The sequence below is a fragment of the Aethalodelphis obliquidens genome, unplaced genomic scaffold (genome assembly GCF_003676395.1).
Source record: "Aethalodelphis obliquidens isolate GAN/ISIS:26980383/991018 unplaced genomic scaffold, ASM367639v1 scaffold9, whole genome shotgun sequence".
Taxonomy (NCBI): Eukaryota; Metazoa; Chordata; class Mammalia; order Artiodactyla; family Delphinidae; genus Aethalodelphis; species Aethalodelphis obliquidens.
In genome coordinates this window covers 5,486,166-5,509,124 of record NW_020837953.1, presented here as the reverse complement: position 1 = coordinate 5,509,124, position 22,959 = coordinate 5,486,166, and the positions used below count along the sequence as shown (strand labels likewise).

The 22,959-nt window shown below is 45.2% G+C and overlaps 1 protein-coding gene across 3 annotated transcripts in view; it reads right to left on the bottom strand.

The window, feature by feature from the left end:
- Positions 1 to 22,959, bottom strand: part of PLPP3 (phospholipid phosphatase 3) — an 83,298-nt gene that overhangs the window by 27,813 nt on the left and 32,526 nt on the right. For 2 of the 3 annotated variants that reach the window (XM_027108402.1, XM_027108400.1), the window contains exon 2: positions 13,407 to 13,564. In XM_027108402.1, the coding sequence (XP_026964203.1) occupies positions 13,407 to 13,564 (158 nt within the window). Of the gene's footprint in view, positions 1 to 13,406; positions 19,082 to 22,959 lie in introns of those variants that run through there. The other variant, XM_027108401.1, reaches the window with a different exon arrangement.

The window sequence follows — 22,959 nt, the reverse complement described above, 5'->3', positions numbered from 1 at the left end:
CACCAACCATTGATTATCTATTGCATACCAGTATTTATTTTTTATACACTTTATTTTATGAACTCCTCAGGACCACCAGGAGGTGGACTGAGGCTGGGGGAGGGAAAGCACCTTAACCAAAACTGTCGGGTTTTACATTAAGAACGGGGGGTGGGCAGCTGACTCAAAACGCCTCTGCTGCCTACACAGCCGAGGACCTATTCTGCGCTGGTGATGCACCACCACACAGTCTGCTGCCCTTGTCTTAACTCCACGGCACAGCCCTGGCCACTTCCTGGATGCAACCAGAGTCCAGGGACAGCGATGTTCAACTCACCACTCACCACAAAGTCCCTTTCACACTTCCTCATGGGGAAGGCTGATGAGCCACACTTGCCCTTTCAGGGAACAGAGAGCATGTTCACAACCACAGGGGAAGCAATAGACTGACACATCCGGGCAGTCCTTCTCAAAGTGTCCCGTCATTCTTTTACAGCTGGGGAAGGCGTCGAGGCTAGGGATCTGATCCAAGTCCAGGGCTCCCAAGTCTGGGGGGAGGATGGCCATGAAATTCCAGCTGGGCCCAGGGGCGCGGCGAGCAGGTGCAGTCGTGACAACAGCTACCAGCACGCTAACGTTTATACAGTGATTCTGTGTTCATAAATACTTGATATTTCTAAGTGCTACCCTTTGGTTTCCTAGATCATATTGAGTTTCCTAGATCATATGACTCTATATTAGAGAGAGCTGATCAAAGGCCAGTCTGGTCTGGCATCCTGGCTTAGCCACTCCCTGGGAGAACAGGACGATCCGATGAATGAACAAATGAATGAAAGGGAGCAGGATGGTGGTCCTCACAGTTGTTTTATTGCAAAATTGGAAATGTCATCTAAACATTACTAAGAGTCCTTTGACAACATGCTGCAGAGATTAAAATCTGAGAAGCCTAGCTGGTCATAAATGAAAGGCTCCATTATATATGGAAGAAACTGAGGTCCAAATTAACTCACATCTAAAGATTAGACCCAGGTGTTCTAACCCTCCACCCAGCATTCTTTCCTACCATTCATGGTCTAATTCCCCTTTTGAACCTGTTTATACTTTTACCCTATGTAACCTTACAGGCTAACACATTCCAGATGTTTGTTACCACCATCATGTTCTCTCTTTCTTATTCTTCTTTATTTATAAATCATGCCCACGTGACGTTAGACCTGGGGGGGGAAAGCACTAAACTAGGAGTCAAGAGGCCAGGGCTCGAGTCCCTACTCACTGAGTGACTTGGGATAAGTTAGCTTCTCCATTTGCAAAACGAGGGCACTAGACTCCGTGATTCATTCCTTCATAACGGCAAAGACATTTATTCCCAGCTCTCCTGTGCCACCTCCACCAGTAGCCTCCCAACCAAACAAAGGTAATAACTAGTAGCAGAGGAACGGTACTTCCTCGGAGATGACACCACAGGCAAGGAGCAGAACCAAAGCCCCATGAATGATCCCTGCCCTTGGATTGCTCCCGAGTTCCTTGAGCCATCCACTGCCACAGATTAAGAAACTGTTTCTAAATCGGCATGGCCTGAGCGTGATTTCCTATCTGATGCTGAAAAAGAACATGTGGGTTCCCACTGCACATCAGCATCTCTTACATCATTTTATTGATGAATCTCAGGGGAGTCGCCTCTCTGCGTCAGCCGTCTTAGGGAGAAAGGGTTTGATTACACCTCAAGGACTGTTTTCAGCTCTAACATCCCTTCATTCTAAAACTGCAGTTTTCAGTGCCACAGTCTCACAAATAGCAAGCTGCTAATTAAAATGCTTCCTCCTCTCGTGGGAAGATGAAAAAGAGAATGTGTGATGGCCCCTCAAATTCCCAATAACAACCCTAATAATACTAGCAATCTTCTATGTTTCTTTAGCAACTTACAGTTTCATTTAATCTGCAACCTGTGAAGACAATATACCCAGTTTACAGGTGGGAATACTAAGGCACTGAGAAATAATGACTTATCTGAAGGATGTGAGGCTAGTAAGCTTACAGTGTTAAGAGCAGAGTCCAGGTATTCTGACTCTCAAGTTGAAAGACACACAGAAGAAATACATCGAGATCATTTTATTATTTCTATTGTTATTAAAAACAATTTCCACTGTAGAATGGCAACTGCGTGTTTTCGAGGACAGGACCAGGCTGAAGCCATTTAGCAGACACATGACTCCAGGACCACATGGCTTCTGGGGCAGCCCTGACAGATCCTGGAGTTAATGAGCAACAAATTATGTATTTTCTCCATCCCCTTGTACAGAAGGGTCGGGGAGTCGACAACACAGCCATAAATCATCATTATGAACCAGCCGGGTTTGGCTTCTTGTAATCCTAACCCTTAAAAGACCATTTAATGAAATTCGGGCTGCCCAAATACCTCGCTTCTGCAGAAGAAGCGAGGGCTTAAATTGTTCTCCAACACGTTACACACGTAACTCTGGAGTTCCAGATTTACTGCTTTCGGACTTTATTCATTACTCACAATGTTTTTATTCCCGGGTAATAAAATAAGCTCTTCCCTCCCCCTCCCTCTCCCCCCTGCAAAGGCTCTGTCCCCACTCGGGCCCATACTCCTGCCCCTGGAGCCCTCATTTCTGCTTCAGTCAGCAAGGTTATGATATGTAAATTTCACGGCTGAGAAAAATGCCTTCAACGTGGATCCCTTTCTGAAACAGCAAGCAACAGATTCTGGGGGTGATGGCAGGCTGCCAGCGAGCAGAGAAGAATTCTCCCCTACCTGCCTTTTAAAGCACTTGGCACGGAATCTGGAAACTAATAAAGTGGGAAAGCATTGCAATTAAGCTACGAGTGGAGAGAAAGGGATCAGTCAATCAGTCCTTGCCCGAGAATGGCCGCAGTCTGGAGGGAGGGAGTCTCCAACTCTCAGACAGCTCCTCTTCCTGTCTTTTCTGGTGTACAAGAGCTCAACTGGCCACATATTCACAAATATTGAACTGTTCCGGAGGGGAAATTTGGAGATACATTAGGAGAGACATTTTGGAAAGAAGAGAGCACATGGTGGTGAAAGAAGCACTGACTGTGGAGCCAGAAAAACCTTGGTCTGAATCCCATCTCTTACCTTGGACCTAGATAAGTGACTTCACCTCTCTGGGCTTAGGTCTCCTTGTCTATGAAATAAGAGTAATATCTTGCCATGTACACACTACTATAGTTAAAATAGATAGCCAACAAGGACCTACTGTATAGCACAGGGAACTCTGCTCAATACTCTGTACTAACCTAAATGTGAAAAGAATTTGAAAAAGAATAGATACATGTATATGAATAACTGAATCACTTTGCTGTACACCTGAAACTAACACAACATTGCTAATCAACTGTGCTCCAATGTAAAATAAATTTTTTTTTAAAAAGCTCCAAAAAAAAAAATAAAAAGAGTAATCTCTACCTGACAGGATTGCCAGGGGATTCAAGAAGGTGGTATATCAGGGGCTTCCCTGGTGGCACAGTGGTTGAGAGTCCGCCCGACGATGCAGGGGACACAGGTTCGTGCCCCGGTCAGGGAAGATCCCACATGCCGCGGAGTGGCTGGGCCCGTGAGCCATGGCCACTGAGCCTGCGCGTCCGGAGCCTGTGCTCCGCAACGGGAGAGGCCACAGGAGTGAGAGGCTCGTGTACCACAAAAAAAAAAAAAAAAAAAAAAAAGAAGGTGGTATATCAGATGCCTAGCACCTAGCAGAAGAGCCATGCAAACATTGTTTTTTTTTCTGCCCTTGGAAAAAAGAGAAACAAAAAATTAACACAGGCATACCTCATTTTATTGTGCTTTGCAGATATTGTGAGGTCTTTTTTGTTGTTTGTTTTGTTGGTTTTTTTTTTTACAAACTGAAGGTTTGTGGCAGCCCTGCGTTAAGCAAGTCTATCGGCACCATTTTTCCAACAGCATTTGCTCAATTCATGTCTCTGTGTATTACGTTTTGGTGATACTCGTAATATTTCCAGTTTTTTCATTATTTCATAATTATTTCATTATTATTATATTTGTTATTGTGATCTGTGTTCAGCGGTCTTTACTGTTACCACTGCAAAAAGCTTATGATTCCCGCAAGCCTCAGATGATTGTCAGCATTTTTTTTAGCAATAAAGTGCTTTTTAATTCAGGCATATACATTGATTTTTAGAGATAATACGATTGCACACTTAATAGACTACGGTTTAGTGTAAACATAACTTTTACATGCACTGGGGAAACAAAATTTCGTGTGACTCGCTTTGTTGCAATATTCACTTTATGGCGATGATCTGCAACCGAACCTGCAATATCTGTAGGAAATGCCTGTACTTTTATACATCTTTTCCAAGACAGTTCTAAGAGCCCCTTGGAAAGGACCATTCCACACTAAAGAATGTGGAAGTACCACCCCTCCAGGGTAGAGCCAGAAAATATGGGTATGGAGATGTTGGTTTTGACCATTTTATCTAGGATGCCTTTTTCAGGGGAACAAAGCAGAAGGGAAGTCTAAATCCCAGGCAGCGAGGGCTGTTTACAACAGTCCCTTCTATAGATTTTCCCAAGAAAAGACTTTTGCACACAGTGTCCCAACAATCCATCTTTCAGAGCCTGAGAACGCATCTTCTTCCCCTGCTGAGTTCGAAGGACAAACTTCCCTATATTCTGATCTGCTTGAATGATAACATCTGCACAGCCTGTTATGGCTCACAAAACATTTCCCTATCCACTGTTATCTGCTTCTCACAACACCCTATGGATTACTAAATTATTATCCATACTTTGTGAGTATGACGAAGGCCAGAGAGGCCACTGAATCACCCTCAGGTACAAGGCAATGGGCAGTGGCAGGGCTGTCGCTGCAGCCTGGGCCTCCCGTGTTCTGTCCAATGGCGTCAAGCTAGCTTTCTCTTAGAAGCCCTAGCAGGTGGTGGCAGGATGGATGTCTCCAGGGAGACAGATGTTCCTTGAGCACCTGGGAAGGTCATGTAACCCTGTCAGGCACGTGCACATCTAGATCCCTGCCAGCCACAGAGCACCAAGCTCCCCCTTCACATCTCAGCTCTGTGGATTAATGAACTTCTCTCAGCCCAGAAGAGATTTATTCATTCAACAAACATTAAATGATGGAGAATAATGGAGAATCCTTTTCTTCACATTATTTCTCAGTCCCAAGGGAAAGGAAAAATGTAACGTATCTGGGTCCTGCTTCTAAGGTTGGAGATACATGTAGTTGTGTTTTCTTTGAGCTGAATGCTCCATCTACTACAAAAAAAATGCAGTATCTTTCGTGACGAGAAATAACTGATGAGAAATTTAATATCCCATTCTTCTCCCACTAGGTTGTCTTCAACCTCTTGGCAGGAGATCAGTGCCTGACAGATCGGGAAAGGCAACGGGAACCTAAATCTGTCCAAGGCCACCAGTGGAGATTCTGGGCTTTATGGGTAGGTCAAAACTCCAATATCTAGAATAATGGGCAGCAAAGAAGCCAGAGAGAGGTCACCATAGAAGCTATGAATGGTTGAAATCAGTAGTGGCTGCCCTAAGCCCACAAGCTTTACAAGGAAGGCAGTTTGAAGCGTGAAGCATCGTATTTTCCAAAGTCAGGGACTCACAGCCATGTGTCTCCTAGATGACCAGCTCTGCCTATCCATGCAAGAGTCTCCCGACTGTTCTCTCTGTAACATTGCCTATTGCCTACCTCTCGTTCCTTTTGACCTTGAATTTCCTAACGTCCTTAATATCACCACTGTGCTTTTCTTCCTATTTCTCAAACACCTTTCTTCTTCCAGTGGCTCCACTTTTGGGTTCTACCAGATAAAGGTAGGTCTTCCTAGGATTGTATCCTTGCCTTTTCACTGTGATCTCAGCTGCTCCAATAGCTTCAATGATTACCCCTGTGAAGATGACCTTCAAAAGGGCACCTTTCTCTCTCTAGTTTCAGCTTACCATTTACCCCTATCAGTCTTGTTCCAATCTTCTGCCCAATCATCCAACTGGTTAGTTATCAAACCGATGTTATCAGCATGTCAACCTGACCAAGTCACACTCATTGTAACTTCTGCCCCAAACCTCACTTCTCTTCCCTTCATTCTCAAGATGTCACCAAACACAGAACTGCAAAGACAGGAAATCTTAGACCCCTCCGTCTCCTTTACCCCACTGTCATCAAATTCTGTTCATCTCACGTTTGCAAGGTGTCTCACATCCATTCTTGTCTCTCTCTTCCCCTTGTATTACCACCACTGTGGTTCGGGCCTCATCCTTAACCTTGGTTGGAAAATTGACCCAGTAGGCTGAAAATACTTTCATCCATCTCTAGGCAATTAACTGGAGTAAAAAGTCCTCAGCACTCAAGGAGTTTCACAGCCTTGCAGTTATCTCTTCCTACTTTATCTTTGTCTACTCCCTTACACTCTAGTTCTCCAGCCAAACGGGTCTGGCTCGACTACTCTTGAAAACACCCTATTGTTTCAGTCATGGTGAAGCCACCCCCTCTGCCTGGAGTATCAGGATCTCTGATGAAAGTCTCGCCTCTGCTTCAAAGTAGAGCTCAAGTGCCGACTAGTGCACTGGGTTAGAGTTTGGGCTCTTTTACTCAGGAGTCTTGGACAACTGAGCTCTAGGACTCTCAGCCCTCTTATGTGTACAAAGGGGGATGATATGATGACAGTACCAAGAGCTCAAGGGTTGTCGTGATATTAAATGGGACAAGTGCTCCATGAAGGATGACGATGATGACGACGATGAAGACTTCACCAATGAAAACAACCTTCAGTGATCTTCCTCTCAACTCCCATAGCACTTTATTTACACCTTAGACCATCTATAGCATTTGGCCTGTTTTGTCCTTGAAGCTCTCACCTCTCTGGGGCCCACCACCCTGCACAGCCCTGACTCTCCTCTAGCTCTCAGACCAATTCTTTAGTCTCCTTGAGGATCTAATGGTACAGTCAGTCTTGTACTTGCCCTGCTTCCCCTTTATACCATAAGCTCCAAGGACAGTATCTATGTCTTGTCTATCAGCTTCTAGGCCAAGAGGAAGCCTAGAAGCTGCCTGCTTGTTCTAAGGAAGGTCTCACCCATAGATTCTACACAAACCACTTGCTACAAAACACCATCCCACACTGTCAACCTCGGGCAGCCACCTGCCCGGTGCTCTAGATGTTTCGTCTTCCTCTATACATTGAGCTCTCTACATCAGGAACTAAAGATTTTCTAGCTCACTAAATAAAGAGCACTCTGCATAGCCCCTAGCACTGAGGGGGTCTTCAAGGTCAGTTCACGCACCAGCTCTGAAGCCAGACAGACCTGGGTTTTCATTCCTGCTCCCCATTCATTAAGCAGAGTAACCTCACACTAGCCACATCCCCCTTGTAAGCCTCAGGACCTTCCTTCATTTGTAAAATGGGGTAAATAATACCTACCCCCTGTAGCTGTTGAAGAGGACTCAAGATAAGGCATATTAGTTTCGGGCCCACTAGATAGAGTTCCTCAATGGTATCCGATCCTCTACCCCATCCCCTGACACTAACTCACGCAAACAGATTTCCCAGCCCCCTAAGCATTATCACTTAAAGTGGAGAATATCACCACCTTCATATTCGACACATATTCCAAATAAACTTGAACGCTTAAGAGTGATAGTAACTAAGGAAGAATTTCTGCAGAGTATGGGGCATGGAGGGGAAAGGGAGAAACCTAAATCCTAACCTCCATGCCTGTGTTTGTTATATCGCAAATAGGGCCCCTTCCCCCACCTCACCCCCAGGGGTAAGAAGGTCTCAGAAGAACTCTGTAGCTGTCTGATCCGGGATGACACAGTTGAAGGATTAACAGGGCCACTCTCTGTTGGTGGTCTTGGTAAGTGCACAGATGTAGTGGATTGTAAACTGGGGAACTGGGTCTCCCACCAAGGCACCACTGGGCCAGCTCGACTTCATGTTTTTCAGAGTTGAAGACTCGACTAACCTTTAATGAGGAAGCAATCTTGGGGAACCTTGTTTTCTTGGCAGTGCTCTCTCAGATAAAGGGAGATGGGGGGGTGGGGAGGAAGTAATGAAGTCCAGATGTGGGCAAACTGAAGCCTGATCCTGAATAAACAAGTCTCGGAGCTATAAGCTCTTCTTCTTGTCTCTCCAGCTAGAAATGTGCATGTGGTAGAGAGCAGGCCCCCACGTGCATCAGGGACCACAGGGAAGATTTTAGGGAGATAAACAGGACACTTGTCCCTGCTTCCTAGGTCCTCTGACATCTTTCGGCCTAATGCTTGTGAGTTTCTGCCCAAAATGCATGACCTCCTCTGTGATTTTCACAAACATGTATATTGAGCAACCAAGTCTGTGCCTTGCACTAGCAATACAAAATCAAATCAGACCGGTCCCTACCATGATGCAGCTAGCAGGATAACGAGGAAATAGACAATCAAACAGACATGACAGTTCAGCACAGTGACTGCAACGATAGCGGTGGGCCCGGGGACCTCTGGGACCTTTGGAAGGTGGGGGGAGGAGGCAGCCAAGGGATGCTTCCTGGAGAAGAGGTGATATTTGCTTGGTGTTTATTTAGTACTTACCATGTGCAGGAGGAAAAGACCTGATCTCTGCCTTGCAGGAACCTGTTATCTAGCTGGGAGACAAGATGTGGACACATTACAAGGCGATGTGTATTGAAGGTGCTATTCGTCTGCTTGAGATGGGGCAGCTTCTGGAAGTTTAGCCGACAAGAGACAACACACAGATTGTTGGGCTGAGGTTCAACACGGCATCCCCAGCACCTGCCACGCCCTGGGGGCTTGATAAGTAATTGTGGAAGGGGAGGCAGCCTTTAGAAGGTAGCAGTGGTGTCATTATTTTTCTTAAAAGCCTTGCCTTAGGATCCAGAGGACTACTGGTCTGGCCCTGCCACTCCTTAGTTATGGGAAAGTCACTTCCTATCTCGATTCCCAGTTGCCTTAGCTGTACCAATCTACCCCCTAGAATCACTACCAAGTACAAGTGAAAGAATATGCATACGAAGGCTACTTTGTATGCACAGTACAAAGGCTACGGTAGACACTACAGAAAAGGCTGATTCTCACTGATGACACACGTAATGTCACTTGATTTGACTCCCAGAACTAGCCTATGGAGTTGGTGAACTACTGTCACCAATTTACAGCAAAGGGAGGTATAGCTCTTCTCCAAAGGGGTCCATGGATTGCTCGAAGTTGACGGACAAGTCACAGAACGGATAAGCTCAGAAGTCAGGCCGTGAACCTCAATCAGATGATGACAAAGCCCGAGCTTTTTCTCTAGTTAGGAATATCATGACAGAGGTCAAAATCAATGGGATCTGAGGAACAGTAGTGTTTTTACGGCCAGAGGGAGAAGGGGATTCACTTGTGATCCATCATGCTTCAACTCCTAGATATTAAGAATCTTTATTAAACCCCTTTCAGGATCTGCCCAAGGCAAGCACTGAGCTCATGTTTATTTAAAAAGAATACTAAGCATTTCTCCATATTAAGATCTTTGCCCATAATTCTCTTCACAGCGCGGTACAAGGCAAATCGAGAGAAGGCTAGATAGGAAATGATATGTACTGCTTTCGCTCCTGATCTCACTGCTGTAGAGTCATTAAACCCTTACAAGGCAGGGATAGGAACCACTGCCTTGTGGATTTAGAAGGAATTCCTATTATGCTATAATTCCAGAATCTGCGATACATCTGAAAAAGAGCGCAAAATGACTAGATTTTTCCACATCTCCTGCCATAGAAAGGTGTCTGCTTTCTCTATAACTTCTGATTCGTGCATCTCTAAACCACACTCTAAACCCCGCTGGCATGCGATTCCTTTGTTGTGGGGACTCCTCAGACTGGAACAAGGGCATCCTAATCAGTAAAGGCTTCTCGTGTTGTTTTAAACAAATCTGACACTCGGTGGGAGGAGACCGGGGCAGCAAGTAGCAGGATGATTAGATTTCCAGCTCTGGGTACCCCCTCCACCCTCCCTGACTGTCATTCACGCCCTCTGATCAGAAGCAGATTCTGGCCGGGGCCAGCCAGGCTCTCTGGCCGGTCACAGTGGGAGAGAGGGGTTGCTATCGTTGTTGAATTCAAGTCGTATAGCTTTTCCAGAATTGAGAATATATATGAATGGGAATTAGTCACTTTTCCTCTGAGGTCTTTGCTTTTCCTTTTTCCCCTGAGTGCTCCGGTCCTTAATGGCAGGCGAGCAGGCAAGCAGACCTCATGAGGAGCCCACCTCTCACACATGCCTCCAGCTGAAATGCAGGGGCAGCTGGATCAGGAGGTAAAAGTTTTCTTGCAAAGAGCACTGGAACGAGAGTCAAGAGACCCGGTTTCTGACGAATAAACTACAAGGAAAGAGCGGGAGATGTGACGAGTGCAAAGGCTGGAAGTCATTTCCTGATTCTACTTATACCGGGTATGAGGTCTTGGCTAAGTCACTTCACAACTTTTTGACTGTTTACTCATTTACAATAAAAATAGTGAACATTTACCTACTATACTGCTTGTGTCGGGCCCTAAGTTACTTTCCATACTTTAGCTCATTTATTTCTGAAAACCTTCATAAGTAGACATATAATGTCCATTTCACAGATGAGCCCACTGAAGCGCAGTGAGGTTCGTTAATTTGCTACACGTTCCATAGCAGAGGAGCTCAGGGATGAACCAGCGCTTATGACTTTAACCCCATGAGAAACTGAGACACCAGAAAACCTCGTGTCAGGGTGGCGGGGTTTCTACGAGGGCAAAAGGCTTGAACACGGTCTCAGGTTTCCATGGCACAACAGTAGCCCCTGACAAAGGACACCAATTATTACCGCATTTGCTTGGCTGGCCTTTTTCAGAACCAGACGGAAGCCCCACCAAACCTATTTTGCTAACCCTGTGTGGGAGAAGGAAACATCGCTGCCGCCCGTCCTATATAACAAAGGCCACAGCACATGACCATTTCCAGGAAACCTGGGAGGTCAGGGAGCATTTTAATTAAAACATCCACGTGACATGAGGAGAGAGGCCAGCCACAACCAAGCTCTTCAAAGCAGATTTTTCTTAGAAACACTAGCATCTCGTGAGGAAGAAGGGGCTGTTGGCAAACAGCAGGGAAAGAGCTGCTGACCAGGAATTTTGCTTGAGGAAGGAAGGATGGAAGAGACATGTGGACCTCAAAGAAGCCACTTGAGCACGCTGGGTCCACCCAGCCCACTGCAGCCGAGCATGTGCCCACGGAAGGGACGGCATTTGATTCCCACAGCAATCCCCAGGAGTGAAGTCAAAGAACGCTCTCATTTCACAGACGAGGAAAACGAGGCCTAGAAGAACCAGGGATTCACCTAATTCACGTAGCCAGAGGGGCCCAAGGCCTCTGAGGAGTGTCTCTCTCCAGGGCTCCACGTCTAGGAGCAGCCCACGAGGCAAGCCACTGATAATCGCACGTAAAGAGTACGAAGATCACAGAACATCCCTGTCACTGTGCTATTCTTATCTCAAGCCCTCCCGGGTTAGAGTCGGCTTCTAAAAGCATTCAATTAACTGAGCCTCCGAGTGTCAAAAAACACCTGTTCAAACCTTAGCACAAGATACTGTGTTAAGTATTCAAACGCTTTTTCCAGGCAAAGCCATGCTTCCTAGAGAACTCAACCCCACACTGTTAATTTGGAGCAAAGAGTAAAATTAGATTTCATATTTCTCAGCTTTTGAACACAAAGATCCTTAGTCCACCTTTAAGAAACTACCGCAGTTGCCAAATGGACGGTTTTTCTTTTAAAGGCTGGAAAGAATTCTACTAGCCTCCCTGCCCCCTCCCCCAACGTCAAACTGTTGATTGCACGCCTCGTTTACGATGTTATTAGAAAACAAACAGGGGTCTCAAAGTTATCACAAACCCCCAGAGTGGGGAAGTCAAAAGAAAAACTTCACGCACTGTGCTCCGTGGCCATCAGCAGCTTGCCTTTGATGCAGAGAAGGCAACAGTCGCTAACTGCCCATCCCACTGAGCACTTGGATAGGATAGCCTACCTCCAAGCCTAAATCAAGCCTGCAAGACGGACAGAGGTTTGGGAATAGCCAGGTTTAGGCTTGAATTTTTACTTGCTTTACACTTTGAGCATGTCACTGAATCCCTCCAAGCTTCTGATCTTCCATTTGAATGCGGGGGATACTAAGCCCTTATTTCACATGCAGTGTTCTTAATATTAACTCCTTCCTTCTTGGCTTGCTGTTACAGGCCAAAGCTAAGTTTCCAGGCTAGGATGAATACAAAGATGACTCAAGGATTTGAAACAAAGATTTTCGATCTTGGTGGATGTGATGCCTAGCCCTTTGCCCATTTGGCTCAAGTTCAAGGACAAAGAAAAAATTTAGAAAATATTGGAGGTGTGGAATGGATGGCTGTGAAAATGTATGAACTACAGATTATAAGACTGGAACACCCTCAGTTACTCTCCCCCTCCCCTGCCCTAAATGGACACGTCTGAAACAGGGCAGTGACCAAGTAAAGCCCAGATAGACCATACCCTGATTCCCATGAGGCTACCATTGCTCAAAGTAATCCTGGACCTTGTCAAGTCGGCGGCACATTCTGGCATCTTCAATGAAGGCTTCCTCCTCTAAGGGAAGATCTGGATGTAAGTCTAGATTTTACACTGGCGTATGAGCAGCCTGGCCGGCAATTAAGAGTTTGCCAATTACTTCAATATTCATGATCTCTTTTACTTCTGACTGCAAAGTTTTGAAGGAAGATGGTCACCCCTGATTTTAAAGACGTACAGCACTGGAACGAGATTTTAAAGACGTACAGCTTGGCAGTGGAGGGCCAGGTCTAGAACCTAGGTCCCTGGATTGCAAGTCTCATTCTATTTTCACTTTGACACTACAGTCCCTGGATGAGAGAATTAAACAATATGGCAGAGAATGTCAGTGGCATTACCACTGTCAGAGCAGCACCACGAGAGTGTGGAAAGAACACAGAAAAGGCCTGAGATGTTTGGTAAGGTATTACCCCCATCATCTGGGGCTGATTTATAGCACAGTGGCTAAGAGCTCAGACTCTGGGGTAAGGGACAATAGGTTGAAATCCCAACTCCACCACTCATTAACTAAGTGACCTTGGGCAAATTATTTTTACTCTGCGGACCTCAGCTTCTTAATTTGTAGAAGAAAGATAAGAACAATATCTAGACTTTGTTAGATTGTTGTAAGGATAAGGTATGCAAAGCATTGTAGAAGGTTGCTTAGCATACTTTTATAATACTTATATATATATTTAGTATTTTAAAATACTTTTAGTAATCGTATTAACTGCATGAAACAATGTTAATCAAATGAAATTCTACTTGATCTTCCAAACCTCTACTAGCTCGGATAGTCCACGACGTGCTTTGCGCACGGCGGTCTGGGCGCTTACCGCGAGGATGGCGATGACAATCCCCACGGCGCAGAGCACAGCATCATTGATTGTCTCACCGGTTTTCAGCGGGTACTTGATGCTCTCGTCATTGCAGTAAAACCCCCGGTGGTAAGGCTTGATGGTGCTTGTCTCAATGATGATGAAGGGCAGGCCCGCTGGACCAGACGGAACCATCATCGCATATACCAGAAAAAAACAGGAGAGAGGGAAAAACATCAGTGAGAGGAGGCCAAAGAAGAATGACCTACAGCAAAGACCACCCCAGATAACAACATAGATGGCAAAGTTAATTCCTTGCATTTGATCTACAGCCTACAGAGAGGCTTCTCTACGTGCACCCCCTTCCCTCCTTTAGTGGCCACTAAGAAGGGTGTGGTGTGATCCTCTTGCCTTGTCCAAGAGCACAGAGGGAGGCGGTGGAAGTGGCAGGGCAGGAGCTTTTCCACTGCTCTACAACATCCTGCTAAAAATCAAAGCCCGATTTGTAATTATTACTAACAAAGCCCCAAATCTAATGATGTCTCATGATGCCTCCAAGTGCCTTCCTCTCTTAAGTCAATCATTTCCCCCTTGAGAAGCTCATGCCAAGACTTTGTGGCTTGGAATTCTGAAGACTCTGGAATCAGAGAGACAACCTGAATTTGCACCCCAGATCCACCACTTCCTAGCAATGTGACATCTGGTTCTCTCTCCATCTTCCTGAGCCTCAGTTTCCCCACAAATGAATTGTGGTGATGACTAAAGGGGAATAGGAAACAAAGCACATAAAACTCCTAGTACAGTGTTCGCGCATAGTAGCTGCTTAGCGAATGCCATTTCCAGTGCTTTTCTTTCACTGTTCAAAGAGTCTTTGACAAGACTGAGCAGAGCTGAGCTGGGCCCTCCTGCCTACAGACCTGGAGCAGAGCCCAAGGGCATCAGGGGTACCGAGGCACTCTTGCAGCTGCTGCTAGTTTATCAATGTCCAGCTCAGTTGCCATTCTCTTAAAGGTCATGGAAAATGGATTCCATCACCTGCCAGGAAAGGCCCTCATAAGCCTGAAGCAAAAAGTGAAGGCCCACAATATCTCTTTCTTGGACACGGCGGCAGCTTCCAAATTGGTCTCCTGGCCTTCTGTGCCTCTTACCCACATCCACCAGTTTGCTTCCTGACCGTAAGTATGTCGTGGCCACGCTCAAGCTTCTTCAATGTTTCCCCATTGCACAGGACAAGATGACATCCGTAAGTATGACCTCCAGAGTTCCCCACGACCTGAACCTCCTTGACACACCCTCCAACAAAACAGGACACAGAGCCTCTGTCTCGGTTCATGCTCTTCTTTAGGCTGGAAAGACACTTCCTCCCCTATATCCAAATTCAATACCTAGCCCCAAGGCCACCTCACAATGGTGAGTAAAAGGTAAAGTAAAAGTGCAAGGTGAGCCACTGAATGTCAGGCTAAGGAAGACCACGAAAACCACCTTGTCGATGATAGCAGCCCACCACTGCTGTGCACTAACAACAGGTGACGTATTTTGCAACCATTTTTGCATTGACTCTTCCAACAACCCTGAGCAGTCATTTTAAAATCACTTAAGCACTACTATCACTCATCTGCCAGTGGAGAGGATAGAGGTTCAGAACGAATGCTTAGCTCACTCAGGGTCTCTCAATCCACCCCAAAGTGCCTAAATCCCTAATTTAACTTTGCAAATTGGTTTCATCCATATATGAATTTCATTAGTGGAAAAAAAAAAAAACCCACGATAAGCAGCCGTTTAAAAGATAAGATTCCATTTTCATGTTTTTCAAAAAGAATTAAGCTCATGTCATGTGGCTCAAAGGCCCGGACGGCCTCTTAAAGAAAAATATATATATATACCATGAACTCTGCAGTTTTTCAATGACTTTGGTCCAGACTGGCAGCGATAAAAACGCTCACTTTCTAAAAAGTGTATTTATGTATCACTGTGCATACACACATGGATTTATTTGGTTTTATTCTTTGGATTTATTTGAATTCTACGGCTATTTATTTTGTGACCCCCCCCCCCCCAACTGCTTCCTGCTAGAACAACAATTTACTTTATCAAATTCATACTGGTGCTTTGAAAAGAAAGCCCAGCCGCACACCGCAGCGCTGTGCCTGACCTTCGGAGAGTAAACACAGAGGGGCCCTGGAAGGCAACAACTATTAGCTCTGCGATGCAGAAAAGGAAGAAAGGGAAACAGGGAATCCATGTTCTGGCTTCGAGATGGCAAGTGCGGTTAGCTGATCTTCTTGGGTTGGGGGCTGGGAGAGAAAAGATATCACGTGGGCCTGAGCCGTCTTCATTCCACTGCCTAAACATTTTGAAATGTGGCCAAGTTGGCTATGAAAAGGAGCTGTGAAGCCAGCAGCATGATATTAATAGTCCACTTTTAAAGTTCCACACATCGTGATAAACACCGTTAGCTTCACATCTGAGCCCGGTCACAGTCTCTGTGGTGCCAAGGAGCCAGAGCGTTGCTAATAAAAGGAAGGGAACAGACCCCAAGTTCCTTACATTTGTGCTCCACTCCTAAGGCCCCCAGCTTCTATTTTTACTAGTGTTCACATGATAGGCCTGTAAAACATATGTTCCTAAGGACAATAAAACACATATAGAAGAGCTGTGGAGTCAGACTGAACTCGGTTAATGATCTTAACTCTGCTCCCTACTACTCGAGCAAGTTACTTTTCATCTCCAAAACCCCCCTCTCATCTGCTCAACGGGAAAAACAAAATCTTGCTTTGGGATTGCTGGGAGGATATAATAATGTATTCATTCGTTCAACAGATATTTATTGAGTCTTAAATATGCCTACTAAGTACGAGGACTACAAAGATGACACAAGCCCTGCCCTCAGGAAGTTTACAATCTAGTAGGGGAAGACACATATCATGGAATAAAACCAGTACAGGAAGTTGCTTTCGTTGGAAGAAACCAGGCAGCAGCACGGGGTAGTGTCAGCACCGAGTCTGGCACACACTGTGGACACTCAGAAACGCTAAAAGGAAGAAGGAGGGGAAAGTCCCACAGAGAAGGTTAGGAAAGAAAATCTGTCTGGTCAGTTCCTCTGTACTCTTAACCTGGGAACAGTCCAAATCCTTTTCCTTCCTTCCTTGTCCAAGGCTTGGGGAGGGTTTCCGGTTCCAATTATGTGGATGATGGCCACAAACAGACAAGAAGTTGGATCGGAATATGGTCCATTTTATTTTCTTGAAAGGCGTGGAGACGGCATTTAGAAAACCCGGTGGCCTTTTCTGTCTCCCCTACAAACTTGTGGTATGATTGGGGGTGATGCCAGTCAAATCCTGACTTGGCTCCGGGAAAAGAATAACCTCAGATCCCCTTCAGTTGATGGGAAAAGCATGAACATGTCCCCCCAGTGGGACAGCCAGTCCTCAAGAGACATAACACCATGCCTTGCCTCTCCACGACAGAGACGAGGCGTTCTTTTCCAAAACGGGATTTCCATTTCCAGCGTTGCCACCATCTTTATCACCAATCACTGCAGTCCCTGATCATTTCATTATAAGACCATTCCCAGGGCTAGCCACTGGGAATCAAGGGTTAAGTACATCAAAGTACAGTGCCTGCCCTCAAGAGGTGCATCGTGTTGTAAGATCATGAAAACAAGTGCACTAAAACATTTTTAGTGAGAGGACTGATGGATGTAGAGAGTACAGCGTGGGCACAGAAGAACACTTGACTACAGACACTAAAGATGGCCCGGATGGGAGGCTTAATTTGACCCTCATGTGAGTCGGAGGTTTTTCTGGGGTCCAGGGGTTAAATACACTCATAAAAACAGTGTCGTTTAGGGATCGCAATAGGCCATCCACAAAACTGATGGCCATTGCCATCACGAGAATACAGTTTTAAGTTTGGCTACAGAGCTGGGAGAGATACACAAGGTACCGAGGATCTCCACATAAACTGTGGCAGATCTGACAAACCTGCTGCCTGTTCTGTTCTCAGCACTGATGGGGCTACTGAGCTGGAGTCCCAACCTTCCAGTGGCCCAAAGGCCAACAGGAGGAGCAGTCATAACAGCTGACACGTTCAGTCACCCTAAGGTTCAAAGGGATTAAAGTGACTTACCAGCATCCCTCTGTCCGCGGTAGTGGTGGACAGGGCTCAAATGCTCTGACGCCTGGGTGCTTTCTACAGTAAATGAGTCACTTAAAAGAGAGGGAAGGAAGCACCTAAGTTTAATACATTAATTGAAGCCCAGCAAATCTCATGGGCTTTGAAGAAGAAAATGCTTTGTTTGGAACAGTCAAGGCAGCAGCACTGGCTTCTGCTCTCTGAACATTCACTGTGCACCACACACGACAGTACTGAATATAATGAAGACTCCGAAGCCAGTATCCCGGAATTTAGATTTATCTAAAATGAAAGGTACATTACAAGCTTTCTGCAAAGCAGAACCAAAATGTATGTAAATACACACACACACACACACACACACACACACGCCCCATCTGGTGATGCTAGACCTCAACTCAAGCATTTCTCCTTCTTTTAATCAAGGATCAATTAACTTCCTAAACCTCCAGGGACCTCTTGGGATGTGTAGGCTGCAGAGGAGGCGAAATACGAACTCACTGACAAACACTTAATGGGCAGAAAATCAAAGCATGAAGAAAAGCCCCTGTGTTGGGTTCAGGCCTTTGAAAGTTCTTGGGCTTCGAAAAACGAACACTTGGGCAGGTTGGGCGGTTTGGGGGTGGGGTGTAAGAAAACATGGGATAAGTTTCCGTGGCCCACCCATTGATAAAGTCATGTGGGAAGTGTTACCAAAGTGACCCAGCCCCAGAGCCCTGCTCCCTCCAGCCACAGCTTCAAGTTTGTGTAAAATTAAACACAGCCTCCTGCTCTCAAAGTGCTTTTTAGAAAGCTCTTGTGAGGGTAGGAAAAGAGTGGGGGTGGGAGACTGAATGAGAAAATTTTGCACTTTTGCATGACCGAAATCGGAGCATCGGGGAGAGATTTTCCCATCGCTCCTATGGACCATGTCCTTCAAGTACCTTTTCCAGAGTTGTCCAACTTTCTACTTCACCCGAGCTGTAGTTACCTTAAAATAAGCCAAGTTCAGCATCTGTGTGAGTGATAATTAAACTAATATCTGCAGAAAGCCTACATATCTGCTCACAAAATAATACTGGATATAGAATCTATGTGTAGGTATCAAGCACAGTCTAGTTGCTCAAATGATTCTGTGACAGGAATTTATGCATCTTATCTACGGTTACAGAGTTCTACCAACTTTACTGTTTTACTCACTTTACAAGTGAAAAACTAAGGCTCAGAAAGTTTAAGTAGCTCATCTGAAATCAAAGCAAGCAAATAGCACCAATTTGGACCAGATGTGAGAAGCGTAGGTGGACGCCACCGGGCTTCTGATTTCAAGGAGTTTAGAATCGAATTAGGAATTCATGTATTTTCATCACCACAACAGCTCTGAAAAGTTACAGGCCGTTACTTTCATTTGTATCCAACAGAAAACTGAAACCAGTAGTTTTGTAACGTGGCCAAGGTTCCCAAGTGAGTCAGTTGGTTGCTGGGATTTGAACCCAGGTCTGTCTTTCTTTGGGCTTATGTTTTCTTACTCCATGACCTGACCCTCCCTTTCTTTATAAATGTCTTCCCTGTTAAAATATGACCAACTGCGGCGAGCCGCCTCCGACCAGCAGAATGACGAGTCGCCACACGCAAGATTCTTCTCGTATCACACTTTATTGGAGCACAGCTTGGTTAAAGAAAAGATGGAAGGAAGACACCGCAATCCTATAGCAGTCTGCTTATATAGGGATTAAGAACATGTGTCGCTCTGTGATTGGCTTTCGCCGATGGTGCGATTTGTGAGCCAGCATCGGATAGGTCGCTACTTTAAAACCTCATTAGTATACTTAGCGCAAGCGCAGTGGCCACAGGAAGGATGACTCAGCTTATTTCAGCTTCCTGCCGCGTAGCAGTTAGCTGACCGCGCCCTACAACCAACTAATTTTTTTTTTTAATCACTTAAGGCCAGAATGGTCAACCCAGCTACTACTTAGAGGTTCAATATACAAATATTTATGTTGCTTGTAAGTGACAAGGTTTCTATTTAAAGTAATTAATTGCTACTTGTCTTAGAAGTGTGCAAACTTTCTTTGGTTTACGATATTTGTCCAGATTTCTAGACTGGCCACAATCCAGGTGAGACAAAACTAAGTTTACTATGAAGGCATTTCCCACCTTTGAAAGAGGCTGCCATGAAAAACGCTCGCTGTTGGCTGGTATGAACATGCAGTATTCTGGGTCTAGAGGTTCTCTTTGACAAATGCTCAGTCCTTCGGTACCGGAAAGTTCAGGCCCTTTCTTTACAAAAAGAAGACTGTCAGAACTTAAAGCAACCACATGGTAGAAATGAAGAAAGGAACGGCAGATCCAATCCTGGTCCCTGGGTTTCCTGAGCCCAAGTCCTTGGTCTTAGCTGGATTCCACAAGCATGTATAGACAGTTCCTGAGTTTAGTTTCTGGGCACTGTGTGAGGTGCTCAGTACACAACCTTGAGCACTGTTTCTGAGTTCCTCAACTTTGGAAAAATCTCAGATTCCGTGACAAAGAGACACCTGTCTTTAGTCTAATCGTGGGTATGAAAAAGGACTTAGAATGATCTTTCTTATTTGAAAGGGCTTAAAATAAACACATTTTATCCTTTAAAATAAAGAACTTCAGCCACCTTAAAACCCCCAGCTCTGGCTGTTTCGGCTTTGGTGCAGTTGGATTTTTAAAGGGCTGCCATATCTACCAAGAACTAAAAACTCAACCAACAGCCCATGATTCATACCTTTCACTGAGAGAATTCCCGACCTCTTTGGTTGCCATTATGTATTTCACAAACGAGATATTTTATTTCTAGTACTACAGCCTGAAGGACTAACGATTCCTCCGCTCCAGGTAAAACTGGGTCACTTCCCAAGACCTCCTTCCTCTCTTTTCTTCCCTCTTTTAAAAGGGTGAGAGTAAATTTACATTCATTGGGCACCTATTATGTGCCAGGAGGTTTGGATACATCAACTGATTTAACTCTCCAAACAACCCTCTAAATTAATTATCAGTATATAGCCAGAGCACTGAGGGTCAGAGATTATAATTTGCCTCAGTGCCCACTATGCTGATAAGAGGTGTAACTAGAGTATGCAATAGAATACTCTGACTCTAAAGTTCATTCAGAGACAGGGCCAGTTAGCCTTTATTCTTAAGTATACATGAACTCTGTCTATACAGATTACGCACAAAGCTACAAAGCTCCGGAAAGTGTAGGTTGACCTTGAACAAGGATAAAAAGCAAGGCTCCTCCTCCTTAGATGCTGAGATGGATTTGTACAGATCTGGCCACTCTCCTGCCTCAGTCTCCCTAATGACCCAGATGTGTTCATTTGCAATACACTGCCCAGAACTAGTACAGAGAAAGAATCACATGCGTGCACAGGGTTTTACAGCTCTTACATAAATGATCACCTCTGATCTTCCTGACAACTCTGGGAAGTAATGTTTTTAACATCTGGATTAAAGTACCGCTGGCAGACTCTGATTCAAGACCTAAATATAAATATCTTTTCTACAAAGGAGTCTACTCAGCCACGTAACCCACTCTGGCAGAGTTACTTTTTTCCAATTTAACCAGGAACTTTGGAGTCAGGCAGACAGGATTCCACTTCTATCACCTGTCATGCTTACTGTGTGACCTCGGGCATGTCAGTTTACCTCCCTGAACTCCACCTGCATCATTGTGCAATAGGCCTTTGTGTAATAGTTCCCAACATAAAGAGTGGACTGGAAGGACTAACTGGGACAATTTATAAAACAACCAGTAACCGCTGGGCTCCATAAATGTTAATTCTTGCTTCTGTATGTGACAGGAAGCCATGGAAAGCTTTTAAGCAGGGATAAGATGTGATCAGAGTTCTGTCAAAAGCCACGGGCCCACCAGCCTCTTCCCCAGTGCAATCTGATCCCACGGGAAAAGCATGCTCATAAAATCCTTTAATTCCAGGGACTTCTAGGGATTGTGTAAACAGAAGGGGCTTCGAAAGTGGTTAGCAGGACCTGGCACACTGACACAGAGAAGAAATATCACAGCAGGAACCCTGCCCCGTATTCTCAAAGATCACAGGAGGCTGAATGGGAGGTAAGTCTATAATAAGGGTGAAAAAACATTTCTTCTTATTTTTCCAACAGTTAAACATGCATTCATCAGCACTGTGCTCCCATCCAAGCCATGCTATCCAGGTGTACACAAAACACCAGGTTCACGTGGCGGTAAAATAAACAATATGGGGACTGGCAGGACATCAGACACCTGGGAGGGTCAAAGCTCGAGATAGTCAAAAGGCAAGACCGGAGCCAGACGCAGTGCCAAAAATGAAGAGCTGGAGCATTACTGGAGGCCTTACAAGAACAACGTCACGCTGGTAGGAAATCCAAGGCCGTCAGGGTATTCCAAGTTAACCCATCAGGCTACACGGTCCTACCAAGCTCTAGGTTGAAGGTGACACATTGGCAGTGCATGGCCGAACCTGGCCTGCAGAGATGTTCCGCTTGGCCCACCCAGTGTTTAAGATTTTTAAAATTCGTTGTCAACATTTATTAACAAGAGGCCTCACATAACATTCAGATCTCAGCTTCTGAAGCCAGCTCTACCGCCCTGTGGCAATCAATGCAGGCAGTGGTAACTGGCTGCACAGATTCTCCAGGGCACCACCATGCCCTACTGTCTCCCTGAACCAAGGCTGTGTCTCAGTTCCATTCCCATTGAGCTTGTACCGTCAATCTTCCTATACTTGGTCTACTTCAGTCATTTATGTTAACCACCTGGCCCCTGGAGACGTTTGGCTTTTCCATCCGTACTCTAGAGAACATAAAGTCCTTGGCTGAAGCCATAAAAATAGAAATAATGAACTCTTGATTCAACAATGTCCTCCATGATAGGTGATGGCTACATTAGACATATATGGATGAGTATGTGCATGTGCGTATGTCTTAAACTCAACCAAAGACTGTGCCTCCTATCAACGTTTTCAAATCCAAAACTTGTGTCAAGTCATCACTGCAAGGCAGTTAATAACATCTGCATTTCAGACATGAGGAAACTGAGGCTCAGAAGCTACGTGACTTGCCAAAGTTCTCACGGTTAGTAAAATGAATGAGGGTTGCTCTTGAACTGTTGGTGGGAATGTAGATTGATACAGCCACTGGAGAACAGTATGGAGGTTCCTTAAAAAACTAAAAAAAGAACTACCATACGACCCAGCAATCCCACTACTGGGCATATACCCTGAGAAAACCATAATTCAAAAAGAGTCATGCACCACAATGTTCATTGCACCTCTATTTACAATAGCCAGGACATGGAAGCAACCTAAGTGTCCATTGATAGTTGAATGGATAAAGAAGATGTGGTACATATATGCAATGGAATATTACTCAGCCATGAAAAGAAATGAAACTGAGTTATTTGTAGTGAGGTGGATGGACCTAGAGTGAAGTAAGTCAG